General features: G+C 43.1%; 1 protein-coding gene across 1 annotated transcript in view; it reads right to left on the minus strand.

Annotated features, from left to right (window-relative positions):
* The window catches only part of LOC137653900 (protein argonaute-3-like), a 189,921-nt gene that overhangs the window by 103,368 nt on the left and 60,133 nt on the right, over positions 1 to 26,420 (minus strand). Inside the window, exon 5 of the mRNA XM_068387527.1 lies at positions 19,491 to 19,645. Coding sequence (XP_068243628.1) covers positions 19,491 to 19,645 — 155 coding nt within the window. The remainder of the gene's footprint in view (positions 1 to 19,490; positions 19,646 to 26,420) is intronic.

Raw genomic sequence — 26,420 nt, forward strand, 5'->3', positions numbered from 1 at the left:
CCTCCTTCTCCAACGCTATTTTCTCAATAGCGGTTAATATGCCATACAGTTCGGCAGTAAATATGGAAGCGGTCAGAGGAAGTGCACCTCTACAATTAAAACCATTACTATGTACTCCAAATCCAACGCCAGCATCAGATTTGGAGCCATCAGTATAGATAAAAGTTGATCCTCTATGTTCTTTAACATGTTCATTAAAAAGAGACCTGGCTTCTAGGTCTGACATATTCTTCTTATCTCCAATAAAATATTTACAAAAAGATATCTCTGGTAACTTCCATGGAGGCGTTGATGATACCTTGAATGGAAGTACCTTATTTCTAATTATATCCAGACTATTTAATAATCGTTTCACCCGAAAGCCATAAGGTTGAGGAGATTTTGGGTGCAACTCAAAGTATGATGCGTGTCTTACAAGGCTTGCAGTCTGAAAGGCTAGAGAGTTAGGGAGTCTTTGCAATCTAAACCAATACCGAAGAATGGAAGACATTCGGTAAAGATCTAGAGGTAACTCTCCAGCATCAACAAGGAGACTTGGGATAGGCGAGGTTTTAAAAGCTCCAGTAGACAATCTAATACCTGCATGATGTATCGAGTCTAATATTTTTAACCGGCTTGGGGTGGCTGAAGAATATACCTCACAACCATAACTAATTTTGGAAAAAATCAAGGCCTTGTATAATTTTAAAATAGTATTGCGGTCTGCCCCCCATGATGTATGGGACAATACTTTTAAGATATTCAGAGCTTCAACACATTTAGCTTTTAGCGCTTTTAGGTGAGAAACCCATGTAAGTCTACAGTCAAATATCAAACCTAAAAATTTGGTTTCCGATACACATGGTATCCGTTGACCTTTAATGTATATATCCGGGTCTGGATGTACTCCCCGGATACGACAAAAATGGACAATGGTAGTTTTACTTGTCGAGAACTTAAATCCATTCATGTCAGCCCACTGGATAATTTTATCAATAGAGAGTTGGATTTTTCTCTCAACCATTGCCATTCTAGTGCCAGCAAATGATATTGAGAGATCATCCACAAATAATGTTGAGAGAACATCCTGGGGAATGGCTGAGGATATCCCATTAATTGCTAGTGCAAAAAGGGTTACACTCAGCACACTACCCTGAGGAACTCCTTCCTGGCACTTACTCTCTGATAGTTTCCCCCACTCTCACTTGAAAAACTCTACGTGAAAGAAATGCCTGAATAAATAGTGGCAGCTCTCCTCTCAATCCCAATTCATGAATGGTTTTAAGAATACCATATCTCCATGTGGTATCATATGTCTTTTCAAGGTCAAAAAATACTGTAACATGGTGCTGTTTGGAAGCAAAGGCTTCACAAATAGAAGACTCAAGTCGTATCAACACATCAGTCGTTGAGTGCATTTTTCGGAATCCACATTGAACCGGTGATAAAATACCTTTCTTTTCAAGGTACCATATCAGCCTTGCATTGACCATCTTCTCCATGATTTTACATAAACAAGATGTCAATGCAATAGGACTTGTCTTTACCGGGTTTTAAAAAGGCTAAAATAATGGCTAGTTCCCAAACACTTGGGTAACTATGATCATGCCATATTCTACTAATAATGCTTAAAATAAATAGCTTTGTATTAAAATGTACATGTTTAATCATTGCATATGGAATTCCATCGGGTCCAGGGGCTGTATCGTTGCAATGAGCAAGTGCGGAATCAAATTCTCTTTCAGTGAAAGGAGAATTATACGACTCTTCCCTTCCTGTTGCAAAATTTAAAATTTTCTTTTCTTCAGTGCTCCTATACTGGTGACCAGGGGCTCCTTCACACTTGCTGGATACATTTGAAAAATGATTAGCCAGGGCATTGCTAACTTCATTTGCTTCAGTTACATACTGGCCATTCACCTTCAACACTGGTGGTGGGTTGGGGGTGAATTTGCCAGCTATCTTTTTTACTTTCCTCCACACAGAAGATGGTGGTGTTCTACTGTTAATGGAGGAAACAAAAGACATCCATGACTGGCGCCTTGCTTCTTTCATGGCACGACGGAACTGTGCTCTACATTTCTTGTACATAGTTAAATTCTCATCAGTTCTGCGTCTACGCAATCGTGTTAGAGATCTTCTTGTGGCTCTGTGGAGTGCAGTTAGTTCTGAAGACCACCACGGGACTGGTCGTCGTTTGAATAACCCTGTTGTTTTGGGAATTGAATTGACTCCTGCTGTATGAAGAGTTCCATTCAGTAGGTCTATGGCATCATCAACACTTTCAAACTGTTCTGCTCTCCCTTCGATTTCACTTAGCTAGGAAAATTTAACCCAGTCTGCCTTGTCTAGATTCCAACGTGGCGATCTTTGCAAAGGCGGACCTTTGTTGGTGTTTATAATGATTGGTGCATGATTACTAGTATGCCAATCATCTAATGTCCTCCAATCAAAATTAAGAAGGCAGTTAGAGCTTGCAATTGAAAGGTCAATGCACGACAAAGTACCTGTCTGAACATGAAAGTGTGTGGGCTCTCCTTTATTAAGGAGTCCAACATCCTCATTCTCCACAATTGATGAGATAATATTGCCCCTTGTGTTGGCCAAAACATCACCCCATAAAGGATGTCTACCATTCATATCTCCCAGTAAGAGAAAAGGTTGAGGGAGTTGTTGAATGACCTCTGCTAAATCATCATATAAAATATTATCATTTGGAGGTAAGTACAGAGAGCATATTGTATATTTTCTCCCTATATCAATTTGTACAACAACTTCCTGCAGGGTTGTACGTATAGACATGGGTATTTGGGGAACATCTCGACGAATGTACATGAGACTTCCGCCATGGCTCCCTGCTTGTTGATTATATGGTGTTCTATAGCTAAAATACTCTCGAGGACTAGGAGTGTTAGAATCAAGCATACTTTCCTGTAGACATACAATTATGGGGGAATGCTCATGAATTAGGAGCTTAAGTTCTTCATATTTTACCCTCAAACCCTGACAGTTCCATTGCAAAATGGAGGAGAAAACTATGAATTATTTCTGGAAGACATCTTGGATGAGGTCTTCCCATTAGCAGTTTTTAATTTAACATTATTACCAGTAGGTTTCTTCAGAGGTGGTCTTGTTATGTTGGGTTTTACATTTGTGTTTCTCTTTGTATTCTTTTTATCTATTTGTTGAGGTGGATGGTGGACCTCAACTTGAATTTCTGATTTATTCAGTCCATCTTCTGGTTCATTAGAAACATCAACAGACAAAACATCAAATTTATTTGATGTCATAACCTTAACGTTTCTAATGGAGGGTGGAGAGAGAGATGGAGGTCTCTCTCTTTTGCGATTAATAGATGGTGGGATTCGAGGTTTTTGCACCTTTCCCACAACAGGTGCATCAAGTAAGTTAGTCTTAAGTGGAACCTCCATCAGATCAGGCAAGGACATGGCCTGAGAGAGGTTTGTATTACTTTTTGTAATGGCGGCTGAAGGCTGTACTGCAATGGGCAATGACCTAGTGTTAATACACCATGGTAAAGCCTCAGGAGGTGATATGGTTACCTCGTTATTTGACATTTTGTCAGATAGTATACTTTTTTTTGAGCTATTGGCAGTGCTAGGTTGGTTTGATTTTAATGCCTTAGCATATGTATTTGATTTATTTAATAGTCTTTTGGCATGGGTCACACTTATGTGTTCTAAGTTTGATTTGTTGAGGGCAGCTTCCTCCAACTTATATAGCTCGCAGATCTTGTCTGTGGATTTGTGATTCAAGCTGCAATATAAACACCTGGCTCCAAGTGCACACTCTCCATGGTAAGATTTGGAGCAAATACTACACATCTTCTCATTTTTGCAAACTTTGGACGGGTGCCCAAATTTAAAACAATTAAAGCATTGCAATGGCTTCTGCTTGAAGGGTCTTACTTTAATCCTTTCGTTCTCGATAATAATATGAAAAGGTACATCAGCATCCTGGAACGTAAGGATTATCATTGATGTACCTGGGACTTTATGAACTTTCCATACATTTAATGGACACATGGCCAGTATCTCCTCCTCTGTAAAATCATATAGATCTCTGTTAAAAACTACGCCCCTTCCGTAGCTAAAATTTAGGTGGGGTTTGACATCTAACTTAATGTCATCATTACTTATTTTCATATTGGACAATATTACCGACTGTGTACTGGATTTGGCATGGATAAGGAAACTATTTTTTCCGAAACGAGATATATCGCCTGGTGCAATAGTTCCTACTTTTTTCTGAATCAATTTGCATATTTTAAAATAATTCCCTGTAACCCCCTTTGATTCAGCTATAAGCCACATCGGTGGTTTTGGATTTCTCTGGGAGGGCATGACTAAATCTGCGTCTTTTTCCAACCAATCGGCAGGCCTGTACACATCTAAATCTTTTGGTACCTTATCGCAGAGAGCAGCCGCGACATTCAAGTTATTAATTTTAATATTATTCAAATTACTTATTGCACTAAATGCTTCGTCATAACTACTATAAGATATCCATGAATCCCAAGTTTCAGCTTCAAGTTTCATCCTTATTTCTTTTATGCATCCATAGCATTCAAATGCTTTATATAGATCATCATAATTTGTTTCTATTGAAATTTGTGTAACATGGAGGATTCGAAGTTTCCTCGTGTTACCCAAATTACTCGATTTAGAAATATCAGTAGAATGGTCCTTTCCCGTTCCGAGGTCATCAACAGAGCTATCCCTTATCACATTAGCAGGGGTCGTCAACAGTGCCGGGGGAGAGTCAGCGTATCCAGGGGATGGGGGTTCGTTCCTTAAAGAATCCATTATACTAAAGAGAGAGAAAAGAGTTAGTTTGATGTACCTGCTCGAGAATGTTAGGCCATCACACGTCGGAAAGGAAATTTGCACTCTCCACTATCGGCACAATGAGAGTATACTTCCCAGATGGTCCACTCCATACCCTACCCGAAGGATAGCATCAAAACAGATATAGAGGCACAGGTGTAAGCTGAACCCGCCTGTTAGGACTGAGACCAAGAAATTATGGAATCATCCTTCCCATATCTATAATGACGGGCTTCCGGCCAAAAGCCGAGAGTCCTACCCCAAGCATTGGATCCCCCTGGATTCCGAAGACCCAACACTTGAGAATAGTTCCGCCAAAAAGGTCCAAACCATCTTCGGGATGGCTGAAAACATCCAATACTCTCACATATAGCTTTGAATGCAAACACCTCCCAACCGTGATACCTCCTCCCACTCATCAAAGCAGGCAGCAATAAAGGATGTATGAACATCCCCGCCGGGGCTACAATGGATGTAAAAACATCCAAGCCATAGGAGAAAAGAAAAAAATAAAAAATAATAAATATATGTACATAATAGATACACACATATAATGAGGGAAATTTTTCTCATAGAGTTTGGAAAGCAAGACTAAAGAAAGTTTGTGAAATTAGGATAAGGTCGAAGTAATATTGAGAAATAGAAAAAGGTAAAAGAGAGAAATTTAGATTCGAACTGGGGGAGCAATTTCCCCAAGTTCGAGAGCCCTCTTGCCCGTCACCAAGTTTCAGCACGGGAATGAAATGCCGTGCTGAAGCTCAATGACTTCATCAAGGCATTCTCTCATTAAGAGGGGTGAGTGCCAAAATGAAAAAAAAAAATAGAGAAAAAGGCACTTAAAGTTTGACAATATTCAATGTGAGATAACTTTTGAACTAAAGAGGCTAGAAAGCTGGTATTAGTCTCATCTCTTCTGTGTTATGTTGCAAACAAAATTAATATATTTATATTAAAATATATACAATTACTTCTGCCAACGAAGTTGAAAAGAGGTTGAGTTTTACCCCCAGTTTGTGTTTGTGTGTGTTTTTGGGCTAAAGCCATGTCGTCCTGATGGAAGGTTCCTTCAGTAGCTTCCTTAGGGTATATTTGACTACAGTGGATATTCCCAGAGAATTAAACTAAAGGTTATCACAGAATTCTAACTTCTGGCGCGAGTACCCTAAAGGTTTCCCTCTAGGATATCGTATATCAGCAGGGGACGCATGCATTAACACGCCACATAGCTATCTGCACCCCATATAGCGATAACGCTTTGCTGGGGAAAGGTGGCAGGATAACTGAGGAGCCGCTCCAAAGTTACCCTCCTTCGTTACTGCTACGGTACTCGAGATGTAAACAAACAGCCATCATTCTGTGTGACGTCACGTCCGTCTTTATTCCTCGCTTTGTAGCTTTACCTAGCAGTGATTTTTCCTGGTTAGCTTTTTTGATCAGTGTTCATCGTTCGCCATGTCGCAGCATTCAGCCTCGCCTTCTTCTGGAAAGTTGAGTACCATGTTCAAGTATTGTTTAAATAAGCTCTGGCCATAAATTAATGATTATTTATCCTTAAATCTTGTGTTTTATGGCAGAGCTGTGCCTTGACCGGAGGCGCCATTTTACGACGCCGCTGTTCGCCTCGCATGCTATAGTTAGTTAGCCAGAACAGCCCTCCCGGTCTTATACCTAATTAATATCATTAGTTATTTAGTCTTCATTGCTAGGAATTATTTATATTATGCTGTTAGTATTCATTTAGGCAACCAGTGCTTGCCTAACCCCTTGCTAGATCGCTAGCCTAGCCCCTAGACTTGATAGCCTAGTGCTCATGTTTGCTTTGCATGATATAATAAGTGTTCCTAAGTTATTATAATGAAGATATAGGCATTTTAAACATACAAGATACAGTGCTGCACATGTGCTTTCGCCTTCTAGGGACCATACAAGGGATCGTGTTTGGTCTGACGTACCACACTCCCCTAACCCAACGTTAGGGCCCTCGTATGCTTCCTAATATCCCCCTCACCTATGGGTAACTCCCTCTGGGTAGCCTCGTTATCCTATCCCCCTGCCCGGGTTAGTTCTCGGGTAGGTTAGGCTAGGTAGTTCTTCCCTCTCCCTTATATATGGAGGGATCTTGGCTAAAACCCCAGAGTATCCATCGCTCTTCTCAGCCCACCTTAAGGGAATGAACCCCCCTTAAGGTTGTGACTGAGACCAAGGGAAAGGGCCCTGCCCTTCTCCTAGTTTGCACTTGGTTGGGACACTTCCTTCCTACCTGCAACCCAGCGACGTGTCTTTCCCAGTCCTCCCTAACCTAGGAGAATGACTCTCCTGGTTTAGGTTAGGCCTTGGGGAGGGATTCTGTTTTTTTTATAGTTTAGGACAGTACACCAGTGCTGTACCTGATCTGAACTATCCTTCCCTAGGTTGGGGCGCGTTCTCCCCTGCCTAGGCAGGCTAGCACCGACAGACTCCCCCCACCCTCGAAAGACCCCTATTCCCCTCCCCACTCTCTCCCTTTGTGTTGGCTTGCCTCCACATCCCTGTCCGCTGTCCTACAATTCCTCCCTTGGGAAGAGTTGTAGGGTTAGCTGTGCTCTTCTGCTTGGCTGGCCACACTGCTACACTTCCCCTTCATAGTTGTTCTATTAGGTTGGTGCCGACGGCCGTCCTGCCGGCGGAAGACTCCCCCTCTTTGAGTGCCCTCTGTCCCTCCCTTGGGTTACCTCAGGCTCCCGGCCGTCTGCCGGCCCCCTACCGCCGGATGATAGGCGTATCCACGCCTATCATGAGAGCACTTCTTCCGGAGGGAAGCCGGTGGGGTATCGGACATTACCCTTCCTTTTACCTTCCCTCCTTACCTTTCTCTCTCTCTTATCATGGTGCCGGTCCATTGCCACCTCCGCTGCCGGCGCTAGCCGCCGACACCCCAAGTAACCTCTCCATTCATAAGATGCTAACACCCTAGGATTACCTATGGCGATAGCCTGACGACTGCCGGTGGCTGCCGCCCCCTTGCCGGCACTAATCGCCGACACCCCGGGTATCCGCCCCATACTTCTTTCTCTAGGATTACCTATGGCGACAGCCTGCTGTCTTCCGGAGGCTGCCGCCCCCTGCCGGCACTAACCGCCGACTTCCTGGTTATCCGCCCCATACATCTTATGAGATCAACTAAGGCTCACCACGCCGACAGCCCGCCGGCTGCCGGAATCCGCCGCTCTGCCGGCGATCGCCCCTTTGGTGTCTACCATCTCTGTCACTCAGTGTGTACCCCTAGATGGATTCACCCCGCTGGACCGGCCGCCGGTCTGCCGGCGCCACTAAATGAGGCTTTAATGGACAAGCACCCCTTCCACAGCTGCCGGCCCCGTGCCGGCAGTTGATCTGATGCAGCCGGATAGCCTGGCCACTTCCCCCTTGGTATCTTATACCTACTGAAATAGTGGCTATGATGTACGGTTGCACAGTACAACATCTCCAGCATACTCTGTGCTTCTCAATGCAGTCTCTTGCCGGGACCTACCTAACTATTGAGGGGGTTTTATCCTATTTTCCCCCTCTCCCTCCCTAGGTTCTGAATGACTTCAGACTCTTTCCAGTCTGTGGACAATTCCTAAAAAGGAGGCTTAAGCTTGGCTCATCCATAAGGATTTTCCCTCCTTTAGAACCTTCAGGTCCTGAGGAATTGACTACAGAAAAGGTCACGGTAACCGGCTGGACGGGATTCACAAGTATGTGTCTTCCTACTTCCTTTCTAGCTCACCTATCCTGAATCTATAATAATAAGCTAATCTTAGAGTTGAGTTATTCTTAATTTAAGAGTAATGTAAGCCATATCTATGCCTTCCATGTACTCATAGTCTCTTTCTTTTACAGGAGGAGTATGTGAAGTGTGAGAGCTCCTTCTGCGGAGTTCGCCGCCCGGACTTCTACGGGCATACGGCGTGCCGGACCCACGCCCCCTGTGTCGCCAAGAAAGGCGACCTCAAGTACTGGGATCCGCAGAACTGTTCAATCTGCAAAGGCCTCCTTGACGAGGCGTTCGACAACCCTCCATCCACAGAGGTAAGGGACATCGCTCGAGAGAAACTGCGCAAATGGGTGCACGGTTTCCAGAAGAACGCCGCCGGGCCTTAACTTCCAAGTGAGCGGATGAGGGCCATGCTTTTCCCCATAGCATCTCAGGATTCTGTGGTTCCCCAGGACCAGATTCCTACCATCCAACTGGTGGTTGAACCCGACATTGCGAAGACACTTCGAAAGTGTCATATAGACGAGGTGGAGCATATGTCGGAAGTGTCAGATGACACCGAAAGGACCCTCATGGGTGAGGATCTAGATTACGAAGATGATCAGGTGGAATACCCTGATTCGGAGATCGAGGTCGCCTCAACAACCCCGGTAACCCCTGTAGTGACCGAGGAATCTGTCCCCTCTACCTCCGCCGCCTCGCAACCCTTGCCACCCACCACCGAAGAGGTCTTCCGGATGCTGGAGGCACTAATGGACAAGAAACTTCGAGAGACTCAGGAGCAGTTCAGGTCTACTCTCATAGGTTTCAAGCAACCGAAGAAGATCTCGGTCAAGGACCTCCCTCACTGCTCGGAGCTTAACCCCTGGAGGTACGCCGAGCATATGCCAATTACAACTGGCAAGATCTTTATCAATGATAAGATCGGATCTGTCCTCCTGGAAGAAGTGGAATTTTTCCCTAACTTTGAGGCTTACCCGGACTGTTACGTCCGACTCAGGTCCGAACCGGCCTCAAAGGAGGAGACTGAACCCAAGGAAGTGATCGTGTCCGATCTCACCAAAGCTCAAGCCATTCTGGCTCATTCTCTTAAGAGTAGGGGTTTTACCAACTCAAAGATGCCAGCACTGAGGCCGCTACTTACGGCTTCGTCGTCTCCGACAGCATTTCCTTTTTTAAGGCCTAGCCATTCGGGGTTCTGGCCTATTAACCCGGCAGCATTCTTCTTTATAGAGAGAGTTGTCAGACTGTAAGCAATACCGGTACTTACAGCTTCGTAGTCTCCGACGGCATTCCTTTACCGGGCCATTTTATAGTGATACGTCGCTATGTTATTGATGTGGCCTATACTGCTACACTCTTTGTTACGACATGATGTTTGATACAAATTATCGTCATTTATTTTGCTGCCGTCTTTACCGACACTGTCATGACTGGCGGCAGTTCTCGCCCAAGCTTGGGTATGATTATTGTGCCCCTGATTTAGGAAAAGCCTTGGGAGTTGACAATGCCGTACCTATCTGTACCGTTAAGGACGGCATGGATATTATATTATGATGGCATATGATTTATGAGTACAAACCTCAAGTGCCATAAAGACCTTACTTCTACAACTTGCGAGGTATCTTTATGCTGATCAGTTTTGGGTTTCTCTTTTGTGAAAGATTCTCCTTAACTAGACTTTAGATTTAACTATTATATTTAGCTAATTATTTCCATCACTTTATTCAGATCCTTTGAGGACATGGATTGGATTGTACATCTTACAAGTGGGATTTTATTACGATCCCCCTTGTCAGATTTTGGTTTAAAGAATAGCCTTCTATTTTATCTTTGATTGCTCCAATTATCGATGCGTCGATATATTTTGTAAGGTAGGTGACTCCATTACCTTCCTATTAGGCCTTTCTCTGCAGAGAGAGTAGGATATTGTTTTTGATGAGCATTCTTGTTCCCTCTTTTATATGAACAATATTCAAATGATAAAAGGGGACAATTTCAGTTGGCTTTACTTCTAACCTAATGCCATTAAAAGGAGTCTGAATATTGAGGCCCTTTTTTCTCTTTCTGATCACAAATTGTAAATACACCTATTTTGGGATTTAATTTCCCAATTTCTAGACTGAAATTTTGAATGATACTAACCCATTCCTTTCAGTGTGGTGATCTAAAGAGACTAAGGTACTCATGGTCGTTTTCCTCTTTACAGGCGGATTCTTCGAAGGAGACACATTGTTGAGTTCGGTTATGTGCCAGGACCGTAAGGTATCTCTGTGGTCATGACACCTGCAGGATACATGCTCAATGCAGGAGAATGAAGGGTCCAATCTCCTATTGGGGCTCTCAGGACTGCAGTGTGTGTAAGGACTTACATTATTCTGGATGGATATTGAAGGATGTTTCTGATGACAACCAGGTGTTCTTCCACAAAAAGAATGCTGAGCCAAAGGCTCCTTATCTTCCTTCTGTAGCTTGGAAGAATATTCTTTTTCCGAATGCGGTCCCGAACTCGGTATTGGGGTACGCTCCACCTAGACCCATTCCTACTGTTCAGTTCCATGTAGATGAAACTTTAAGTTCTTTAAGCCTTGACGCGGACAATTTATCCTCGGTTTCTTCTTTATCTCCGGATAGAGAATTGGCTCTCCTGTCGGTAGTAGATTTGGATGAACCCCTCCCTCATGTGGATGATTCTTACTTGTCCGAATTGGACGAGGTTAGTGTGACTTCCATGAGAGACTCGGTGCATTCCGTTGTTTCAACTGCTGTCACTACGGTGGCTTCTCTATCAACTGTTACGACTATGCCTTCCTTTTCAGGTACGCCTCTGGTTTCTGTCCCTCCTCCTTCCCCGGTAGAGCCAGGCGAACCAACACTTCCTAAATTCTCATCTAACTTGGAAAATAGGTCCCTATTGGAAAACATGAAGGCCTGTATGGATATGACCCAAGAATACCAAAGAAGGATGGGTAAAGCCTTACAGGAGGAGATTAAGGCTTTGAAATCTCCAGAGGATCCTTCTAAGTCTAAGGTCTTACCTTCTCAGCTTCCCTCTTACACGCAACAGAGCCTGTGAAGGTATGGCAATCATGCAGTGCTTTCAGAGGGTATTTCTCATATTGGAGAAGAGCTAGGCTCTAGACCGGTTGCTGATCTGGAATTTTATCCAGATATAGAGGCCTACCCCTTTTGCAATGTTAGGTTAGCTGAAGGTGGCCCGTGGGGACGACACTATCCTTAAGAAACGATCCTTCTAGTTCACACCAGAGCGTGGCATCTGGCAGTGAAGGAAATAAAGACAGTAGGGTGTATTATCACACAATTAGGTGCTTTTACTGAAAGGTTAGCCAATTTTATAGCACCCGACACAATTTTTCCTTTTACTTCGAAAGCCTTTTTGGCTGTGGAAAAGGCCTTCAAGGAGGGTAAGTCTCTTCTAGTCTTGGAAGAAGGGAAACCTGTGTCACTCGTTCTTCCCCTTGACACTAAACAAGGTTGGATATTCAGTTTACTTTTGCTAAAGGGAAATTAGATAAGGATATAGCCAGCCGGCAGTTAATGAAAGACTGCCGAAAATTCCGGCATACCTACTTAAGGTGGAATTGGAAACTAAGGAGAGACTATCAGCATCGATGTCTCTTCAATGCTTTGTGGAAATGATGATTGGTAATCCGTTGATGCCCGTCTTTTTACTTTTGACCGAGATGCACGTGGCTACTTTTATGAAGGATATTTTCAACTTTTTTCAGGCTCAAAAAGTCTGCAGGAAGCATGTTTTAGCATCCGCAATCATTCGTCATGAACCGAAGCGTCTTATTGACGCCTGTATTTGGGGTAAAGATCTTTTTCCACAGAATTTAGTAAAGAAGATCTTGGATAAAGCAGCAGCAGAACATGGGAGTCTTTTCCAGAGATGGGGAATCTCAAAAAAAGGGAAGTTATTCCTGAGGTTGGCCCTCAACCTAAGAGGGTCCGTACACCAACTTACCTTAGGAGGCCCTTCATCTCTGCTTCAGGTAGTGCTTTGCAGAATCCTTTCACTGTTCCTCACCCAGTGACTTGACGGTACCCAGCATTCAATCCTAGATTTGAACAAGGGACCTCGTCCTTTCGTCCCCCAAGACTGAAAGAGGGGGTAGAGGTCGGTCCGACAGAGGACGTAGGCCAAGGAGTCGGGGTCTCCGAAGTAACAGGGGAACTAAGGGCACACATACTCAACCAAACAATGAGGATACTCCAGTAGGGGGAAGACTGAAATGGTTCAAGGACAGATGGCTGTTCAGTCCTTGGCCACAAAGCGTGATTTCCAGCGGTCTAGGCTGGTAATGGAAGAGACAAACCCCGAGGATCAAGAGATTTTTCCAGAAATCAACACCACATTTGGAACAATATGCGCAGGACCTTTTAAGAAGAGTTATCCATTGCACGAAATCTATGAAGTTTCAAAGTCGTCTATTCTGCTTGTCAAAGAAAGTTTCGATAATTCCTCGAACTATTCTCGACTTGTCCCATCTAATTCTATTCGTTCTTTGCAACAAATTCTGGAGGCTGACTATTTCGCAGATACGGACCTTACTACCTCGGGGGGTTTACACCGTCTCTATAGATCTTACCAACGCTTATTAGCATCTTCCGATAGATCGATGCTTCTCCCCATACCTTGATTTCAGACTAGAGAGAAAGGCTTATATATTCAGAGCTATGCCATTCCAGCTCCCTCAGCAAGGGAATGCACGGAAGCAACATATCACATGGCAAGATTCCTCCAATATCTAAGATTCAAAATAAACTTCCAGAAGACAAGGCTGAACCGGGCTCAAGGGTTCCTGTAGTTAGGGATTCGTAGGAATCTAGAGACTCATGCCCTCTCTATTCCTTCTGCCAAGAGGAAGGAAATAGCCTGGTCAGTTTGGTCTTTCATCTACTTGAGAAAGACCACAAGACATTGTCAGGAAAGGGTTCTGGGCTCATTTCAGTACGTTTCTATAACAAACCCTCTCCTCAAGGTCAGACTCAAAGATGCAAGCAGGGTTTAGAAGAAAGGAGCTTCCACAGCTCCCCGCGATCATCAGAAGACGACCCCGGAGTTGCTTTAACGGCAACTCCGTCAGTGGTCACATGCCAGGAGTCTTTCCAAGACGGTTCCATTGCCCTTTCCTCCTCCTATAGTGATTCTACCTACGGACCCCTCACTGGACAGTTGGGGGGTCATGCTCCACTCAAGAAAGTGCAAGGTAGTTGGTCCCAGAGTTTCAAGCAATTCCACTTCAATAACGAACGCTCTCCTCAAGGTCAGACTCAAAGATACAAGCAGGGTTTAGAAGAAAGGAGCTTCCACAGCTCCTCGCGATCATCAGAAGACGACCCCGGAGTTGCTTCAACGGCAACTCCGTCAGTGGTCACATGCCAGGAGTCTTTCCAAGACGGTTCCGTTGCCCTTTCCTCCTCCTATAGTGATTCTACCTACGGACCCCTCACTGGACAGTTGGGGGGGTCATGCTCCACTCAAGAAAATGCAAAGTAGTTGGTCCCAGAGTTTCAAGCAATTCCACTTCAATATTCTGGAGACCATGGCAGTCTTCTTATCCCTGCAAAGCCTACAATTACAAAACGACATTCATTTCTGTCTCGTATTAGACAGCAGAGTAATAGTTCATTGCATCAACAGGCAAGGGTCAAGATCTCCCCAAATAAACCATGTAATGATCACCATATTTTCATTGGCCCAGAGGAAGAGGTGATTTCTGTCTGCCTCTCAACTTCGCGGAATCCGGAATGGGATGGCAGACCCTCTTTCTCGAACACATCCACTAGAGACAGAATGGTCTCTAGATGAATCATTCCCTTTCGTGCAGGAGGTAGTCCCAGGTCTTCAAGTGGACCTGTTTGTAACGAGCCTCAACAAGACACTTCCCAATTATGTGGCACCATATGTAGATCTAGAGGTGATAGGCATGGATGTGTTAATCATGAATTGGAATCATTGGGAGAAGATTAATGTATTCCCACCCTTCAATTTTCTCTTGAAGGTGTTAGACGAGTTCTGATCGTTCAGGTGGACAGCAGCCCTGGTTGCTCCTCTTTAGCTGAAGAGCAACTGGTATCCTTTGGTGACATGATGAACTTCAGGCTGATACCTCTACCCAGCCCGAGCCTGTCTCAAGAAGTGCAGTGGACAACTGTCTTCGCTTCATCCTAATAACCGAATGACCTTCTTCTCATGATTTTTTTGCATTAGCCCTGGGAAAAAAGATTTCAAATTCAACGGGACAAATTGGCATTTGCGGAAAATTATAAAACTTCCACTACTTTGAATCGGTATGAAACTTCGTGGAAGAATTGGGTTCGACATGTGGAAGATAAAAATCCAACTTCTAAATCTATGGATTTTTGTTTAGGCTTTCTGATTGACTTACATGCGAAAGATTTAGCATCCTCCACTTTTGCATCATGCAAGTTGGACCTACATGGACCCATTTTATATGCTTTTGACAAAGATTTTAATTGTTCTCTTCGCCATGATTCCAAAAGTTTGCGCCAGGTTGAGACCAGCAGTTCCACCGAGGCCGATCTCCTGGTTATTGGATAAAGTTTTATAACTACCTTTGGAAATTGACGATCAAACAGTGTCTTTCCGAGTTTTATCTCAAAGAGCGATTTTTCTAATCGCTATGGGTTCTGGTGCTCTGATTAATGAAATTATGGCTCTCTCTAGAGATGAGGGTCACATGAGGGTGTTCTTCAAGCATTATATGAAGCAATTGGATGAAGTTCGTCATTTTGTGGTGGCAGCAGGTAATGTTATAAAACCTGCTGCAACAACGTAGCCCTCAAGTGCTTATTTTCTTTAATAAGTAAGCTCTCGGTTTTTGCTTCAATATCTACATTAAACAATTTCAAATATTTTAAAATTCAGGACTCAATTTAGTTACTCTGAATTTTATAAGTGTACCTAGGTGAGCATACTATTCCTATTTTAGAACTGAGTTTAATATAATTCAGTTTCTTTGGTTGGGTTTGACACTGTATTTTGCATTTAGCCATATATGGCAATATTCTTTATCTTAAATTCTCCTTCTTAAGGAGTTAGGGGATATATCATCTTGTCTCCCCTCATGATTATTTAGGTAAAGAATTTTATCGGGAATATATTTTAGGGTACACTGGTAGATCACAATGCTGTTCATATATACTGTATTAAAATTTGCTCAAATAGATGGCGTAATGAAAATGATATAATGTTGGATGATTTTACTGCTAGACTTAATTCCTAGTATAATTAAACTTAGCATATTATAGTCAATTTCTACCAACACTGCACATTAAGAATCTATATAACGATGAGTATTGGTTCTTCAATGATTACTCACTACGCTCATGATATTGGTAATATGTGTTCTTCACAACTGCTACACGGAGTGTTCTTCACCAAAGGGATGGTGGATAGAGGGTCACAGATTCTTCCCCTTAAAACACTACCATATTTACCAAATCAAGTTCATTTTGGATTCTTTTCAAGGTAGAAATTTATGATTATACTTCATCATATAAGTGGCGAGCCCCCATTTATGGCAGGTTTTTCCATGGAGAAGCCTCACACCAAGTATAAATAATTCTCTGGTACACTTCCATCAGGAAGACATGGCTCGAGCCCAAAAAAGGGATTTTGACGTAGGAAAAATCTATTTTTGGGTGAGATAGCCATGTCGTCCTGATGGCCCACCCGTTACGTCCTACTTTTCCCCGCCCCTTTGCTCGGAGGCTTCTATTCCACAGTAGCTCAGCTGCGACGTGGAATAAGAAGCAGGAACATATAGGGGCACTCGAAGGTAATAGGAAGTGTAACGGCTCCTTACTTATCATTCCCCTTAGTGGATTAGACTGGGTAAGGTCTGTTTGGGGTGCAGATATCTATGATTACCTTAGGATACATCGCTGATTATACACGATATCTTAGGATAGTCGTTTCCGGGGGGTTGGAACCTCGTGATACCTGACGGTAATTCTCTTGTAATATCAATCGCAGAAATATCATGCTGTATAAGTTGCCAGAAGGAACTTCCATCTGGACAACATGGCTATCTCACCCAAAAATAGATTTTTCCTACGTCAAAATCCCTTATATTATTTTTTCATACTACTGACATGCAAAACACACACACACACACGTGTGTATGTGTGTAAAATACGTATGTATTTACGTATGTATATTATATCAACCTAGTTTACGTATGAATGAATATTAAATAAAGAAAAAAATTATAATGGTATGATAACACAACATTAATACACAAAAATAATGCAAATAAATTATATTGTTTTTATACAAATTTCAAGTACTATACTTTTATTTTTTTGCCTAACATTAATAAAATCATTTTAATATTAGTTTTACTTGCTATGACATGCAAAACACACACACAAAATTGCCTATCTTCCAAAACAATAGTAAGAGTAATCTTCCCAAAGCAATCATCGCCATATGGCTGCGCAACACAACGTGCACGACCCTGTTTCTTTGTTCTTCGGGAAACATACGCTTTGCTGCTATTTCTCTTTCTTTTTTCACATTATGAACTCGATCTTTCACATTACTTATGTCTATGCCCTCCTGAAGGTCATGGGATACTCACAGACTGTTGGGCATCCATGATACAGTGCAAAAACTAACAAAATCTTACAACACAGAGAAGGCTGTGTGAGTTAAAGGTACAGACTAGTGGGACGAGCCAATACTTGGATGGTGGCTGCTGATTGGCCGAGAGTCCTTTCGACAGTAAGGCGTATTCCCATTGGCCGTGTAATGTAAACATTAGTTACATTCGCTCGTGACCTGCTATACCGTTCCATACCGGCGAGTAAATAATTTCACAAGAGACGATTTTTTACTATATTGCCAATGTCAGAGATAGGTTTGTGGAGTATTTTCAGAAACTAGAATGGTTGGGGAATACAATGCTATGTATAACTCAATACCGACAAAGGTGGTGAATACGCTCCTCTATAACTAATAGCCTCATTCCCTCTTCCAGCTTTTAACAAGAGAGTACTTGGCGACCACAAAGCACATCAGACTCCCCCCCCCCCCCCAATGACATATCATGCAAGGCGAAAGCTATATTGGTGAAATAAAAATAGTACTTCAGTCATTTCATCCCAACAAAAAATTAATACACAGTAATTCCTCCACCTCGTTGTTCAAGTTTCGCGGAGTCACAAGACAGGAAATATTTGTGTTAAGCAAATATTTTGGGTAATAAAACAAATGATAACGAGACTACGGCAGACACAAAGACATTGCTTTGTGACCTCGATGTTCTGAGATGCTAAATCAACATTAGCCAAGAGCTGTATCCCCTTGGCTCCATTTTTGATGATCTATCATTTTGCTGAGTCAAATTTCTTGCCCACAGGGTCAGCGGCGGAGAGGACACAGTGGCGGACATAGTAACTGTGGCCGTTATACAATGGCAGCCACCCGCCCCAACAGAGACGCCTCGCCGGGGTGCCACATAACCCCAGGTCAAGCTTAAGAAGATTCAAACAAAGATGAAAGTTCAGTTGAATATCTCAGTCCTGCCGGAATATTCATCGAAAATAAAAAAATTAAAAAATACCACCACATTGCCAGCCATGTTGCAGAAAGCAACGTTGTTTCATTGTAATGCGTGAGAGAAACGAAACGGTTTCCCAGCCCAGGATGCCAGACAAAGAGAGAAGCTCTCTCAGAGGCTTTGTCAATACCCACAGGCACTCGGACAAGGCACGGGATTGGTTCTGGTTCTCGGCATGAGATCGATGAATGAGAGCACGTGTGGATGTATCCCATGAGCTGAGTGGCTGTGCATAATCACATCCTCTCCCAGCTTCTTTCATTGTTGTATCTCGCCACTCTTGTTCATGCTGTCAACTGTGTCTCAGTGTTGTGTTCGAAATTAACTTTTCGTTACGCCCTTACAATGCCTCCTAAGTGCCATGCCCCTGCGAAAGGTTCCTTTAGAGAGCCCAAGAGGAAGAGGAAGATGATGACCATCGGTGAAAAGGTCAAACTTTTAGATAGGTTGAAACAGGGCAGAAGTTATGTATGCTGCAGTGGCAGGCCATTATGGAGTGAATGAATTGACAGTGCACTACATAAAAAAAAGACGTAGCTAACATCTGCAAAACTGCTGCAATAAGCTTCAATAAAGAAGTAAAACGTTTGGTAACTCCACTTAATAAGAGAATTGTGAAAACAGAAGCTGCATGAGCCTTGTGGGTTGCTGATTGCAGGAAAAAAAAATACATGAGTTTGGACATTAATATGGTCAGAACAAAGGCCAAATCTTTCTATGATCAAATCTTGCCCGATGACAATGACAAAGGAGATGCTGCTGAAGCCGCTGAAGATGATTCTGACGAACCTCAAGCCAGTACTAGCTCTGCCACGAGTGATTCGCCTCCTTGAGAATGAGACTTTACAGCCAGCAAAGGCGGGTCGATAAATTTCAAAAGAGATACTGCCTCAAAAGTGTGCCTTTGTATGGTGAGGCTGCCTCTACCAACACCAATGGAATCTGACAATGCGGAACTTCCTGAACTAATCTAAAGGCCTCATTGTACCTGTGCAGTAACACCATCACATTCATTATACTGCACAGCTCTGTCATCGTCGCCACGGTCGTTACTGGAGTCAAGTAAAAAAAAAGAGAGAGAGAGAGAGAGAGAGAGAGAGAGAGAGAGAGAGAGAGAGAGAGAGAGAGAGAGAGAGAGAGAGAGATTTTCACCCAATGCGGAGGGCTTCGGACCCCATTACCCGCAATAAACGAGTTATTACTGTATTTAAATATTTTAGAGGACTTTGAAGGAACATTATGCATCTTTCACACTTCAAAATCGGTGAGAGATCTAAAAACTACCATTTCTCATGTGTTATTAAACATTACCTTTAGTCCTTTCAGCTTTGTCAGCAACAATTTATGTTGACTAAAATCCAGAAGTTTGTTTAATGTTCCTGCATCATAATCATCCTCGGATATCACACGATTCTCTTTCATGAAGTCTAGTAGGGGCTGCTCTTTGTAAAAAATAACATGAGCCACTGGAAAAAAAAAAAAAAGAACAAATTATAAATATCATAATACAGATTTCCATAAATGAGGATAAAAAAGTTCACAGTCAAGTAAAATGATATTTTCATAATAAAATAAATTTTTGAACATACTTACCCACTGGTTATATAAAAATAGCTTTAGTCTCTGACGTCCGGCAGAAATTCAAAACTTGCGGCAATCGCAGATAGAGTAGCCAGGTGTACACCAGCGCCCTCACGCGAGATACACAGAACCATTCCATACTTCTCCAGATGTTCCATGCCCATAGGTCTCTAGAGGGGAGGAGGGTGGGAATAAAGGTTATATAACCAGTGGGTATGTTCAAAATTTATTTTATTATGAAAATATAATTTTTAAACATTAAACTTACCTGCCTCATTATGTCCGCTTTCCTTATGAGATCTAACGATCCACCCAGGGGGCTGAAGACCTCTAGGAGCTGTCAAACCGGTAAATAACCTCTATGCTGACAGGACCTCAACTAATACCCTTGTTCCGGGTGCTCTCAAGGAACAAAATGACCACCAGACTAAATCAAAGATTGCGGAACTGTCGACCAATCTCCACAAACAACCATAAAAATATATAAAAGTTCCAAGAGAAGAAAAAGGGTACTAGGGATTAGGGGAATGTAGTGGTAGATCCTTCACCCACTACTGCACTCGCTGCTACGAATGGTCCCAAAGTGTAGCAGTCCTCGTAAAGAGTCTGGACATGTTTCAAGAAACCCTTTTGGCTGATGTTTTTGACAGTAAACAGAGTAATGAAAAACTTGAACTTCCTCATTCCTGTTTTCCTGAGGCTAAACTAACTAGTTTAGCTTTTCGATCTCGTGAGATTAAAGCTCTGTTGGTGGACCTTGATGCTTATGGAGGTGTAGACCCAAATGGTATTTTTCCTTTGTTTTTTATAAAGACAGCAGATTTCTTAGCTCCAAAGTTATCTGTTATTTTGCGCAAGTTAGCAAGAAGAGGAGCTTTTAGCACTAGTTGGAGAATTGGTAATGTTACTCCTCTATGTAAATGTGTTTGTGGTAGCTCAAATCCCACTGATTACCGCCCAATTTCCATAACTCCCATATTATCTAAAGTTTTTGAACGTCTTCTGGCAAAACTTCTTAATAGGTTTACTGAAGGTAATCATCTACTCCCTAGTTTGCAATTTGGTTTTCGTAAAGGCCTTGGAACATGTGATGCCCTTCTCAAAATCTCCAATGCTGTACAGAAATCCCTTGATTGTGGTCTGGAAGTTCGTATGATTGGCCTTGATTTTAGTGCTGCCTTTGACCGTGTTAATCATGAGGCCCTTGTTTTCAAACTGAAACAGTTGGGAGTGGGTGGGTCGTTTCTTAGCATTATTATTGATTTTTTAAGTAAAAGATCTCAAAGAGTTGTTGTTGATGGGCACTATAGTGATTTTAGGAATGTGATATCCAGTGTTCCACAGGGTAGTGTTCTTGGCCCATTACTTTTCATACTATATACACATGACATGTGGTTTGGCCTAGAAAACAAGCTTGTTGCATATGCAGATGATGCTACTCTCTTTGCATCAATTCCATCCCCTGAATGTAGATCTAGGGTTGGTGAATCCCTTAATAGAGATTTAGCTAGAATTAGTGCATGGTGCAAATTATGGGGTATGAAGTTGAATCCTAACAAAACTCAAAGTATGATTGTAAGTAGGTCAAGGACGGTGGCTCCTCAACATCCGGATCTCAGTATTGATAATGTTTCTTTAAATATGTATGACTCTTTCAAAACTTTAGGTGTGATTCTCGACAGTAAATTTACTTTTGAGAAACATATAAGGTCTGTGTCTTCTTCAATTGCATAAAAAATAGGCCTATTGAGAAAGTCTTTCAAGATTTTCGGTGATCAATCTATTCTGAAGAAGTGTTTTAATTCTTTCATTCTACCTTGTTTTGAGTATTGTTCTCCCGTCTGGTCTTCAGCTGCTGATTCTCATCTTAATCTGTTGGACAGAAACTTACGGTCTATTAAATTTCTTATTCCTGATCTAGATATTAATCTCTGGCACCGTCGTTCAATTAGTTCATTATGCATGTTGCATAAGATTTTTCATAACTCTGACCATCCTTTACATTCAGATCTCCCTGGACAATTCTATCCTGTTCGTAATACTAGGCAGGCAGTTAATTCTAATAGCCAGGCCTTTCTCCACCACGAGGCTCAATACTACGCAGTACTCTAGAAGTTTTATTCCAGCTGTTACCAAGTTGTGGAATGATCTTCCTAATCGGGTGGTTGAATCAGCAGAACTTCAAAAGTTCAAAGTTGGAGCAAATCCTTTTTTGTTGACCAGGCGGACATGAGTCTTTTTATAGTTTATTTATGACATATTTGTTTTTGATCTTGTTAATAGTTTATATATGACATGTCTGTTTTGACGTTGTTACTTATTTTAGAATGATTTAATGTTAATTTGTTCTCTTCATTTATTTATTTCCTTATTTCCTTTCCTCACTGGGCTATTTTTCCCTGTTGGAGCCCCTAGGCTTATAGCATCTTGCTTTACCAACTAGGGTTGTAGCTTGGATAGTAATAATAATAATAATAATAATGAGAGGCGAACACAGATTTACTCCTCCGAAAGGTTGTGTCCATGATGCTTTGCAGAGAACGATTTTGTTTAAAAGCTACAGAAGTTGCCACAGCTCTAACTTCATGAGTTTTCATTTTTAGCAGCTTGAGGTCTGCCTCACCGCAGTGTGAGTGAGCCTCTCTAATTAAAAGTCTTATAAAAAATGATAGGGCGTTTTTAGACATAGATAACGAAGGTTTCCTGACTGCGCACCAAAGAGCTTCTGAATTGCCTCTTAAATCTTTGGTTCTGTCCAGATAGAACTTTAGTGCTCTAACAGGACACAGGACTTTCTCCAACTCTTCACCAACCACATCAGAGAGGTTAGTAATCTTGAAAGATTTAGGCCATGGATGAGAAGGACGTTCGTTCTTGGCCAGGAATCCAAGCTGTAAGGAGCATATGGCTTTTCCGTCTCTGAAGCCAGTATTCTTGCTAAAGGCGTGAACTTCACTGACTCTCTTAGCTGTTGCCAGACTTACTAAGAAAAGTGTCTTCAAAGTCAGACCTTTAAGAGAAGCCGAGTGTTAAGACTCAAATCTGTCACTCATGAGGAATTTTAAAACAACATTTAAATTCCAGGCTGGTGACTCCTGTTGATGCTTCTTAGAAGTCTCAAATGATCTGAAAAGATCTTGAAGGTCTTTATTATTTGAGAGGTCTAAATTCCTGTCTGAAGACGGCTGCCAACATACTCCTGTACCCCTTGATGGTCGAGGAGGAAAAGTTGTGTTTTCTTCTAAGGTCTAAGAAGAAATCGGCAATTTGCGTTACAGAGGTACTGGATGAAGAAACTGAGTTATTTCTACACCATTCTCTAAAAACCTCCCACTTGGACTGATAAACCTTGATGGTAGAAGTCCTCCTTGCTCTAGCGATAGCTCTAGCTGCCTCCTTCGAAAATCCTCTAGCTCTTGCGAGTTTTTCAATAGTCTGAAGGCAGCTAGACGTAGAGCTTGGAGGTTTAGATGGTGTCTTGCCAAGTGAGGTTGTTTGAGAAGATCTATTCTCAATGGGAGGCTTCTTGGAACGTCCACCATCCATTCCAGTACCTCTGTGAACCATCCTCTTGACGGCCAAAAGGGAGCCACTAGAGTCAACCTGGTTCCCTCATGAGACACAAACTTTTGTAACACCTTGTACAACACTTTGAATGGAGGGAACGCGTACACATCCAGGTGAGACTAATCCATCAGGAAAGCATCTATGTGTTGCTTCGAGATCCGGAACTGGTGAGCAGTATGTCTCCAGCCTTTTCGTTTTTGAGGTTGCGAACAGGTCTCTGGACGGGCGACCCCAAATCCACCAAAGTTTCTCGCATACTTCCAGATGCAATGTCCACTCCGTGGGCAGAACTTGATTCCTCCTGCTGGGGCTGTCTGCCATCACGTTCTTTTCTCCCTGTATAAATCTTGTAAACAAAGTTACCTTTCTTTCTTTCGCCCAAACGAGAAGAGCCCTTGCTGTCTCGTAAAGTGACCTCGAGTGAGTACCGCCTTGTTTGGCTATGTATGCCAATGCTGTGGTGTTGTCAGCATTGACTTGCATTACTTTGTTTAACACTAACCCTTCGAAACCTTTGAGGGCCAACAGGACTACCAACAGCTCCTTCTGATTGATGTGGAGGCTCTCCTCTTCATTTGTCCACAGACCTGAGATCTCTGACTTGCCCAGTGTTGCTCCCCACCCCGAGTCCGAGGTGTCGGAAAACAACACAAGGTCTGGGCTCCTTTGTTCCAAGGAAAGACCTTCCTGAAGCTTGCCTAGGTCGTTCCACCACTGGAGGCACTTTCTTATCGGTTCCGTAACAGGAATGCTTTCCATCTCGAGGCTCTCCTCTTTGTTCCAATGAAAATTGAGGTGGAATTGAAGAGGCCGGAGGTTTAGTCTTCCCAGGGAAACAAACTGTTCTAGTGAGGAGAGGGTTCCCAGTAGACTCATCCACTCTCTTACCGAACAAACGTTTTTCTTTAGAAAAGCACAAAGCTTTAGGAGGGCTTGCTGTATCCTTGAGGGTGACGGAAAAGCCTGAAAAGCTAGACTCCGAATTTCCATCCCTAAATAGAGAATCTTCTGGGATGGAATCAATTGGGACTTCTTTGAGTTAACAAGAAGACCCAGCTCTTTTGACAGACTCGATGTCAGACGCAGATCCTCCAGACAGCGATTGAAGGAGGGAGCTCTGAGAAGCCAATCGTCTAGATACAAGGAGGCTCTGATGCCTCTTGAGTGAAGCATACTCGCTACATTCAACATGATCTTCGTGAAGATTAGAGGGGCGGTGCTAAAGCCAAAACACAGGGCCCAAAACTGGAAGACCTCCTTCCTGTACATGAATCTTAGGTACAGGTAATGCTTGAAACTTGGATGGATCGGGATATGAAAGTAAGCGTCCTGGAGGTCTAACGAGACCATCCAGTCGCCCCTTCTTGCTGCTGCAAGCACAGTCTTTTGAGTCACCATAGAGAACTTTGTCTTCTGAACGTAGTCGTTAAGGATACTTACGTCCAGGACTGGTCTCCATCCCCCCGAGTTCTTGGGAACCAGGAATAGGCAGTTGTAAAACCCTGGTGACTTCAAGTCTCGCACCCTCTCTATTGCCTTTTTTTCTAGTAAGAGAGACATTTGGAGGTGCATAGCCTGCCTCTTCGATTCCTCCTTGTATCTGGGAGAGAGATCTATAGGGTCTAAAACTAATGGAGGTTTCATAACGAACGGGATCTTGTACCCCTCCTTTAAAACAAGAACGGACCAAGAGTCTGCTCCTCTTCTCTCCCAGGCTTGCCAGAAGTTGTTCAGTCTGGCCCCCACTGCTGTCTGGAGGCGAAACCAGTCAGACTCTGCTTCGCCCAGATCTGGAACCTCTCCTTCTAGTCCTTCTCCCATCGGGTCTGAAGCTACCCCTACTGATGGACTTTCCACGAAACGGCTGTGAAACTTGAGGAAAGGAAGTATCTTCCTTCGGTCTACGGCTGGTGAATGAAGTTGGAAGAACCTTCCTTGCCGTCTTGGAGACTAAGTCTTGAGTTGCCTTCTGGGTCAAGGCGGCAGCAACCTCTCTCACTAACTCCTGAGGAAACAGGGAAGGAGAAAGAGGTGCAAACAGCAATTCCGACTCTGGAATGGAGTGACCCCCATAGAAAGAAAAGAACACATTGTTGCTCTCTTCTTAATGACCCCGGCTGTGAACAGGGCTGCTAACTCATTAGAGCCATCTCTAACCGCTTTACCCATACACGACATAATATGTATAAAGCTATCAGTGTCAGGATCTTTCAGTGCAGAAACTTTCTTCCCCAAGGCTCCCAGAGACCAATCGAGAAAGTTGAACACTTCGAATGCTCTGTAGATACCTTTGAGGATATGATCGAACTCAGACATCGACCATAAAATCTTAGTCCTCATGGCCAAACGACGAGGAAAGTCTACCAGGCTTGAGAAGGCGCCCTGGGCAGAGGCAGGAACTCCCAAGCCGAGAACTTCTCCTGTCTCGTACCATACACTAGACCTGGACGCTAATCTGGCTGGGGGAAAAGTGAAGGCTGACTTGCCTAGGTCTTTTTTGGACTGCATCCAATTACCCATCAACCTTAATGCTCTCTTCGAAGAACGAGAGAGTACCATCTTAGTGAACAGCGATTCTTTCGCTGCTTTCCCTAAGGTAAACTCCAAAGGAGGTGAACGCGGGGCCATGGGAACAAAATGGTCCGGAAAAACTTCTGTAAAGATTTTCATAATCTTTTTAAGAATGACAGAGTGGCGAAGTGTCTTCGGCTCTTCTCCCTCAGAGAAATCATCCAAAACTTCATCCAGGGAAAAGTGATCATCGGGTTCTTCCTCCGAAATAACTAACCGTCGTAGCAGTATCTTGCAGAACAAGAGGAGACTCCTTACGAGCCCGACCACTGTCCAACATAGAGGCACGGTCATCACGTACAGTATCACTATGAACCAAAGCTCGACGCTCAGAAGGCCGTCGCTCGCGAACATGAGAATCGGCACTACGGTGCACGCGATCTAGACGCTCGGAATGGCTGACGACCTCATGACGTGCGCTACTCTTGCGCTCGACGTCACGTCCGACTGCATGTCGAACAACATCTGACTGACGTTGGGCGTCACGTTTTGCTTGACGTTCGACGTCACGTCTAGCTTGAC

Source organism: Palaemon carinicauda, chromosome 15 (genome assembly GCF_036898095.1).
Source record: "Palaemon carinicauda isolate YSFRI2023 chromosome 15, ASM3689809v2, whole genome shotgun sequence".
In the NCBI taxonomy this organism is placed as follows: Eukaryota; Metazoa; Arthropoda; class Malacostraca; order Decapoda; family Palaemonidae; genus Palaemon; species Palaemon carinicauda.